This window comes from Entelurus aequoreus, linkage group LG27 (genome assembly GCF_033978785.1).
Source record: "Entelurus aequoreus isolate RoL-2023_Sb linkage group LG27, RoL_Eaeq_v1.1, whole genome shotgun sequence".
Taxonomy (NCBI): Eukaryota; Metazoa; Chordata; class Actinopteri; order Syngnathiformes; family Syngnathidae; genus Entelurus; species Entelurus aequoreus.
The window spans coordinates 11,381,118-11,390,745 of NC_084757.1; the positions used below are offsets into that span (position 1 = coordinate 11,381,118).

Consider the following 9,628-nt stretch of genomic DNA (forward strand, 5'->3'; position numbering starts at 1 on the left):
GTGTTAATAATACAGTCTTACCTATTATATACTACATTCAGTGTCCTACAACTTTATTGACAAATACATTTGCTCCTAATGAACCTTAAAGTGGTTTATTCAACGTCTAATGTTTATTATACTTTTTTAAAACATTCTAAAACTTTATTGACAAACTAATTGTCACATACTTGCACCTAAAAGTGGTTTATTTAACTTGTCGCCTGTCAATAATGCAGTTCCACCTTTTTTACCCCCCCTATTTTCCCTGTTTTCTAACTTTATAGACAACAAATGTCACCTAAAAAGGTTCAATCTCTACCGTTGAACTACTTTGTTTTCTTTAACTTTATTGACAAACTAATACTCACATATTTCCACCCAATGTCCCTAAAAGTGTTTTTATTCAACGTATTGTGTGTTAATAATACAGTCTCAATTATTATTTTCTACATTCAGTGTGCCACAACTTTATTGACAAATTATTGCAATACATTCGCTCCTAATGAACCTTAAAGTGGTTTATTCAACATAGTGTGTTTATGATACTTATTAAAAAGTTATTTTAACTTTATTGTCAAACTAATAGTCACATATTCCCACCCAATTTACCTGAAAGTGTTTTTATTCAACATATAGTGTGTTAATAATAGTCTTACTTATGTTCTTTATTCAGTGTGCTACAACTTCATAGACAAATACATGTGCTCCTAATGAACCTTAAAGTGGTTCATTCAACGTCTAATGTTTATTATACTTTTTAAAACATTCTACAACTTTATTGACAAACTGTCACATATTTTCTTCTAAAAGTGGTTTATTTAACTTGTCGCCTGTCAATAATGCAGTTCCACATTTCCTTTTTCTCTATTTTCCCTGTTTTGTAACTATATAGACAAGAAATGTCACTTAAAAAGGTTCAAAACCGTATAACTACTATATTGTTTTCCTTATTTCAAAGTGTGTCAAATGAAGCAATGTTGACACACTAAACTGACAGTTGCTTTCCTTTGACCAAATACATCCGAACCCGATGTTTTTGCAACACGACTACACGAGTTGTTGTGGATCGATACAAGCAGTGATGGAATTTAACCGGCGGGTAAACAGTGAGAGCTCTCAGCTCTTGCAACATGTTGCAACATGTTGTATTGTTTGCTTACATGGCACACCCACTTTTTCCTCACACACACGTCAAGAACACACACTGTTGCTTCTTTTTACACAAGTTTATTTCCTTAAATATTGACGACTTTCTAGAGTTGAGACATAAAAAAAGAAAGAATGTACAGATGGTAAACATAAGTACTCTGAGTTGATCTTATGTACATAAACAATGAGTGAAACCCCATCAAAAATGGACAAATCTCGAAATTTTCAAAAAACTTCTTTACAATAAAGAAAACAAGTCGCATACTGGAACTCAAGAAGTGTTCATACGCTCAGCTCTGTTGGTGAGGGCCAATGTGGCGGCAGCGAGAAATTTGCCAGGGTCAAAGGTCACCTGTAATACTGGATGTCTTTTCTCCACTGGCGCTGACTTGACTCGAGACCAAGTCCATGCAGAGCTGGGAGGTGAAATCAAGAAAAAGTCAGTCTAGTCCCGGTTGTGAAGGAAGTTCATGCTCCGGTTCATAGTCACTGTCCCGGCCCGGAGCAGACCCCCGGGTCCTTTTTCCCCTCTGCACAGCCCCCTTGGTCTTCCTGCCGCTTCAACCCCGGATCCAGGAGGCAGGAAGCGTCCGTTTTGGTTCAACTTTTTTTTTTGAGTTTTTTGGAACGACTCAGAAGGTCTGGAGCTGCTGCGTCAACATGAGCTGACAGCCGCTGTTGACGTGGTTCATCACCTTCTGCTTGAGCTGCGCCACCTGCTCCCGCAGCATGTTGGCGGTGGACGCCAGCTCGGAGTTCTGGGACTTGAGGTTCTTGACTTTGTCCTCCAGCCGGGAGATGCGCTCCAGCTTCCTCTTGCGGCACTTGGAGGCGGCGACGCGGTTCCTCATGCGCTTGCGCTCCGCCTTGATGCGCTCCTGGTTCTCCATGTCGATGGGGGAGAGCGGCGGCGTCTCGCCCGGCATCTCGGGCACCGTCTGCGGCTCCTCCTTGAGCGCGGCGAGCCGCGGGAGATGGGCGGAGGAAGAGGCGGAGGGCTGCGCGTAAATGGGGAAGGACGCGCTCGGGGCGGAGGTGGTGTAGCCGGGCGCCGACACGGTGCTGATGGCCGGGGTGAACGTGTTCAGGTCCTCGTAGACGGGCGAGTCCGAGCGGTTGTAAACGGCCGCCCCGGTGTTGACGCTCGGCGGCGCCGACGTGACGCTCACCCCCGCCGGCATGTGCTGGTGGTGGAGCTCCGCCAGGGCGCGCACGAAGCCCTCGGCGAAGCCCTCCTGCTCGTCGGTGACGTTCTTCGGGCACAGGAACTGCGTCGGCGTCGGCGTGGTGGTGATGAGGCCGTTGCTGGACTGGATGATGAGCCGCTCCAGCTCCGGGGAGGCCAGCTTCAGCAAGCCCACGTCCGGCGAGGTGAGCAGCTCGCCGGCCTTAGCCCGGAGGTGAGGCTTGAGGGTGCCGCTGGGGTCGGCCAGGTTGAGGGTCATGTTGCGTTTGAGCGCCTTGGAGCCGCTGTATCCGAAGACGACGCTTTCGTGCTGGGAGAACGCGTTGAGCGAGTCATCATAGAAAGTAGTTTCCATTTTGGTATACATAGAAGTGAAACCGAAAAAAAAAAAAACAAGTCCCCTTTCACTTCTTCCTAGTTGTCCCACTGAACTTTATTCAAAACCGCACTTTCGACACGCGAATCTGCGTGAAAAAATATCCACACTTTCTTTCTTTCTTTTTGTTAAAAAATAAAAAGAGCGTCCACCGTGTCTTTTCCAAACCCTCTTCAGGCTGTCTTGTGGAGGTTCCCCCTGCGTGGACATGTATACACTCTGAGTTTGTAACAGCGTGGAGGCTAACCTTATCTGCTGCCGCTACCTCTCCGAAAATAGCCATGATGTCACGTCAGGGCTCTCCCATTGGCTGGGGGGCGTATACCCGCGGTTAGGCCGCGCCTCCGATTAGCGGCGTTGCCGTGACGACTAACCCCCCGCCCACACCGCCGCCCAGAAGATTCTAAAGTCTCGCGGTGGATTGTGGGATGAGGTAATGCCCGTGAAGTTAGAGCATGCGCAGTGCGTCGTGGGGTGACGTGTTGTTTTTGAATATCGAGTTACCCGCTTGGCTGTCAGAACGTCGAAGGCAGAGGCTTTTTTACGGAGGGTTAGTCCTCCATTTACGCTTTTAAACATCTACAGACACTTTGTACAAGTACAGGAATGTGTTTTTAAAGCAAATGTCACCATTTTTTTTTTAATTTTTTTTTTTTTTTTTACAATATATTCACAGGTTCAATAATAACACCATATGAAGTAAAGCAGGGGTGTCAAACGTACGGCCCGAGGGCCGAATTTGCTAAGTATAAAAATGTACCTGAAATGTTTGAATGAAATAAACATGCTGTTCTAAATGTGTCCACTAGATGTAGCAATTCTTTGTATCTTTGTAGATGATGCTACCTATGTAAAAAAATCAACCACATGATGTTATATTACATCAGTCAAGGAAAATGATCAAACTACATAAATAACATCTAGGGCTGCAACAACTAATCGATTAATATCGATTATAAAAATAGTCGGCGATTAATTTAGTCATCGATTTGTTGGATCTATGCTATGCGCATGCGCAGAGGCAATTTTATTTTTTAATAAAAAAGTTTTTAAATTTATTTTTATTTTTTTATAAACCTTTATTTATAAACTGCAACATGTACAAACAGCTGAGAAACAATAATCAAAATAAGTATGGTGCCAGTATGCTGTTTTTTTCCAACAAAATACTGGAAAGGATAGAAATGTAGTTTGTCTATTTTATCCGATTATTAATCGATTAATCGAAGTAATAATCGACAGATTGATCGATTATCATATTAATCGTTAGTTGCAGCCCTAATAACATCCTGTAATTTGATTTTGACATCATTTTTTAATCTTGATAGATTGAAAATTAACACCAGTGAGTTGACTGATTATCATTATCACATAATTTATTCAGAAAATATAAATACAGACAAATAAAGATTAACCGCAACATGTAAGTGTAACCCCCCCCCCCCGACAACATTATGATTTGTACATTTTCAGAATGTGCTTGTTCTATTTTTAAACAAAGAAAACAATCTGAAGTTGTCTTTATTTTTAAGTTATCGTGCCGTGATTTTACCAGTCCGACCCACTCGGGAGTAGATTTTTCTCCATGTGGCCCCCCGATCTAAAATGAGTTTGACACCCCTGGTCTAAAGAAATCCATCCATCCATCCATTTTCTTCAGCCTATCCGGGGTCCGGTCGCGGGGGCAGCAGCCTAAGCAGAAAAGCCCAGACTTTCCTCTCCCCAGCCTCTTCGTCCAGCTCTTCGCGGGGGATCCAGAGGCGTTCCCAGGCCAGGCCTCCTGCCGGTCGGACGTGCCCCAAACACCTCCCTAGGGAGGCGTTCGGGTGGCATCCTGAAGAAATGACACCTAGAAATGTCCCCCATATAAACTAAAAGGACAAGCGGTAGAAAATGGACAGAGGGATGTCTGCATAAGCACACACACTCAAAACACAGTGTCTCTTTTGTTTGGTAAAGTAAGCTCAGAATCTAACATTTGTCCAGGTTCCTTGTCTTTAATTAATTGATTGAAACTTTTATTAGTAGATTGCACAGTACAGTACATATTCCGTACAATTGACCACTAAATGGTAACACCTGAATAAGTTTTTCAACTTGTTAATCAATTCATAAACCAGGAAGTCACATGCTAACCAACAACAAACAAACAAACACAGAAATAAGAAACCCCGTTAATGTTTTCTCTTTTGAGTTTGAGGAATTCTCTGTTTTTTTTAGAATCTCATATCCGTCTGGTCTTATGTCACTGACCAGGAACCAGGAAGTAGGATACAATATACTTTTATTTTTTATTTTTTTGTCCCACACTTGGGAAATTACGTGGCTGCAGTGCAGGTACAAAAAGTTGAGAAAAAAATAAGGAAAAAAAAAAGATACGGAAAACAAGAGGGAAACATTAAAGAACACACAGGATATATAGACATTAAAAAGAGCACAGACTTGATGCCACCAGCTGACACTTCAGCGGCCCCATTTCTAAATATAGCTACAAAAGTAAAACACAAAAATTAATAATACATATAGCGCACATTCGATTGCATTATATTAGGGTTGTATGGTATATTGGTATATATTATTGGTATGGTACTGCAATACTAATGAATCATATTCGGTACTATACCACCCCACCACCCCTCCACCTCTCCGTCATTGTCACGTTGTGTCATTTTTGGTTTTACGAGCAGACGAGCATGTTCGGCAGCGCACAATCACGAAGTACTTACAAGCAGACACAGTGTGTAGACAGAAAAGGGAGAACGGACGCATTTTGGCTTAAAAACTAACAATAAAGGTGAAGTTATAACACTGAAACACCCTCAGGAAGTAACGCTTTAAGACATGGCTATCTAGCGGCTAACGTCCAGCCACAGTCTGCAGTGTTTTAGCTACTTCTAAATCACTAATCCTCGCCTCCATGGCGACAAATAAAGTAAGTTTCTTACAAGTATCATTATCACTGCAGGACGAGGAATAGCTAAACATGCTTCACTATACACCGTAGCTCACCGGCGTCAAAATGTAAACAAACGCCATGGGTGGATCTGCACTGTAATAATACCAAATACAGGAGCGTATCTAGTTGATACTACTATGATTACATTGATATTTTTTAGCATCACAAAATCTTTTTTCATTTAAAAAAAAAAAAAATGATATTATGATTAAAAACTCAAGAAATATGTCCCTAGACACATGAGGATTTTGAATATGACTAATGAATGATCCTGTAACTACTTGGTATCGGATTGATACCTACATTTGTGGTATCATCCAAAACTAATGTAAAGCATCCAAACAACAGAAGAATAAGTGATTATTACATTTTAACAAGTGCAGCGAGAACATGTTAAAAGAGAAAGTAAGCAGATATTAACAGTAAATGAACAAGTAGATTAATAAATCATTTTCTACCGCTTGTCCTTAATAATTTTGACAAAATAAAAGAATGATAAATGACACAATATGTTAGTGCATATATCAGCATCCAAATCAGGAGTCTTCGTTTGTTTACTTACTACTAAAAGACAAGTTGTCTTGTATGTTCACTATTTTATTTAAGGACAAACTTGCAATAATAAACATATGTTTAATGTACCCTAAGATTTTTTTGTTAAAATAAAGCCAATAATGCAATTTTTTGTGGTTCCCTTTATTTAGAAAAGTATCTAAAAGTACCGAAAAGTACCGGAATACACTTTTCCGTTACCGAAATATTGGTATCGGGACAACACTACATTATACATAGACAAACAAAACAAAACAAACATAAGTACCGTGCTAAGTACCAACTGGACATTTACATCGTAATGACAACAAAAAAGCTCAACAACATGTGGCACACAAGAGCTAAACCACACGTGTCAAACTAATCATTTTATTTGGCTTGCGAAGGACTTGAAAGAATATGCATTTCATCTTCCTTCAACAATGTACAGCAAGACAGTGTACCAAATAGGGAGTTAACGATAACCAGTATAATAATAAACTGCTGTAAAATTAGTATTGTCGTTCCAAATTTCAAAGCCCCTCTTAAGAACTTTCCGTTTTGGTTGATTTTAGCGGCGCCAGTGGACCATAGCGGTAGTGTTTTGCCTGAAGGAAGACCACATTTCCCATGAGGACCAGCGCATGGCGTGGTATATCATCAGAAACTACTGTCCTGTTCATACAAACTGACACGATAATACCACAATGATTCGGTATGACCGATCTTTCCACAGTAGGAACCTACGTATTTTACTCAAACTTTGTATTTGCGGTTTGCAGTCATCGCATTGTTTTTTCTTTATACCATACTTTTGAGTTTGTTGCGTGGCTGGTCGTGTCAGTGTTTATTGCCATTTCGCAAAATTCTGATAGCTAACATTAGCATTATCATTGTGATTTGAGCATCGAAAACCACTTACCGTATTTTTCGGACTATAAGTCGCAGTTTTTTTCATAGTTTGGACTTATGTGTGAAATGATTAACACATTAGCGTAAAATATCAAATAATATTATTTAGCTCATTCACGTAAGAGACTAGACGTATAAGATTTCATGGGATTTAGCGATTAGGAGTGACAGATTGTTTGGTAAACGTATAGCATGTTCTATATGTTATAGTTATTTGAAGGACTCTTACCATAATATGTTACGTTAACATACCAGGCACGTTCTCAGTTGGTTATTTATGCCTCATATAACGTACACTTATTCAGCCTGTTGTTCACTATTCTTTATTTATTTTAAATTGCCTTTCAAATGTCTATTCTTGGTGTTGGCTTTTATCAAATAAATTTCCCCCAAAAATGCAACTTATACTCCAGTGCAACTTATATATGTTTTTTTCCTTCTTTATTATGCATTTTCGGCCGGTGCGACTTATACTGCGGAGCAACTTACCGTATTTCTTTGAATAGCCGCCGGGGCGCTAATTAATTTAAAACCTCCTGTCACTCCGGCGCTTACCAGAAGCCTGCGGGATGGGAAAGCATGCGCTAATCATTTTAAAACCTCTTCTCACTCCGGCGCTTACCTTATCATGAAAAGCACATTTATTAAAAAAAACTTTATTATGGTCTTACCTTTAGGTATAAATGAAGTCCATGTACAGCTCCTTTTGAAGAAAAGCATGGATAACTTGTTTATAGAAGTCTTCCTTATCTTTCTTCAGTTTTAAAAGTCTCTCTGTCTCGATGGAGATCTTCCTTTTAAGTATTACCTCCTGCTTCGATTGAAAGTCCAGTTTAGAAAACTGTTTTATTTTAGATATGTAATCCTCCATGGTAAAAATGCAAGCAAACAATGGCTGCGCACTCTTGCTGCTTGTTGTCTTCTTCTGCAGCACCGGTCTTCTGCAGTACCAGCAGTTGCAAGAAGGATCACTAGCGCCACCAGGAGTCATTTAATGACTCATATTTGACCCGGCGGAAGTGCCAAGCATGCGCTAATTATTTTGTGAAACGAGTTTGACCCGGCTGTAATTCGAGGCATGCGAATACCATATTCCCGGCGCCAATTCAAGGAAATACAGTATACTCCGAAAAATACGGTACTCGTTAAACAGTAACAGAGCCAAGGCAGCATGGGGTCGACATTCCCTCCTCGTCTGTGAGCTCACGCCAGCAAGTAGATCCTTGACTGGCCTTTTATCCACTTTTCTTATTTTTGTCTCCTCAGGCAAAACTTTTCGTTTCTTTGGTTGTTTTGCAGCTTCTACCATGATAGCGGTACAATGCTGCGTTCCATTTACCTGGGAAGTGGGAGGTTGGAGCTGGGAATGGTTACGACGTCGGAAATCAAGATAGCCACATCCACAAAACTTTTTTTTGCGCTTGCCTTGTCTGAATACAAACAACCAATGGGAAAATATGCACTCTTTCTGCAACCTTCAAAAATGGTGGATAAAAAGAAAACACAGATGCTTTTGCTTCGACGTACAGAGTATATACCACATGAAATAAATCTAGTTTGCACTGCAGTGACGTTACTATATATAAACATATAGAAATACATTGTTTATAGTTGATTTACTGCGACAAAAACTATTGTACTTTCCGGACTATAAGGCGCACTTAAAATCTTTTTTTCCCCCCTCAAAACTCGACGGTACGCCTTAAAACCCGGTGCGCCTAATGTATGGAATAATTTTGGTTGTGCTTACCGACCTCGTGGCTATTTTATTTGCTACATAGTGAAATGATAAGTGTGACCAGTAGATGGCAGTCACACATAAGAGATACGTGTAGACTGCAATATGACTCAAGTAAACAACACCAACATTTTATATGTTCCATTGAAAATATAGAACATTACACACGGCGCTCAAACACCGGAAACGTGTCCCGTGAAAAAACGTCCGACTGGAACTCTCTAATAACTAAAGTTCCTTGGGTGAATAATGTAAACTCACTATGGCGAGTTTACTGACAGATATAAGTAAGAACTTTACACTACTTTATATTAGAAATGGCAACAGCGGAGGATGAATGTCCCATAACAACAAGATAGAGGAAAAGAAGAAGCTTTTTGACTACGGACGTGTGCAATTTTTCAGGATTTATGCAGATCCCAAATACAGATCAGCAGGTACCAGAAGGTGAGAAAAAGTTGCTTTTGCATAATATTGTGAAACAAAACGCCAGATAATGTCTTACCTTATACACACACCATAATAATACTGGTATGTAGAAGCACAGTACAATCCATCAAGCAGTGCGGCTTCATAGCTTACCAAAGTCGTACTAAAACATTTTCTATATTTTCAATAGAACATATACAATTTTTGTGTTGTTTACTTGAGTCATATTGCCATCATAGTGCAGTCTACACGTATCTCTAATGTTTGACTGCCATCTACTGGTCACACTTATCATTACATCATGTACCAAATACAATTGCTTCGAGGTCGGTAAGCAAAACCAGAAATATTCCATACATTATGCGCACT

The 9,628-nt window shown here is 40.4% G+C and overlaps 1 protein-coding gene across 1 annotated transcript; it reads right to left on the bottom strand.

The window, feature by feature from the left end:
• Positions 1 to 1,193: 1,193 nt before the first annotated feature.
• jun (Jun proto-oncogene, AP-1 transcription factor subunit) lies at positions 1,194 to 2,969 on the bottom strand. The gene has a single exon (XM_062039125.1). It carries the CDS (start codon positions 2,682 to 2,684, stop codon positions 1,764 to 1,766), a length of 921 nt encoding a protein of 306 aa, XP_061895109.1. The 5' UTR covers positions 2,685 to 2,969; the 3' UTR covers positions 1,194 to 1,763.
• Between the last annotated feature and the right edge of the window lie 6,659 nt (positions 2,970 to 9,628).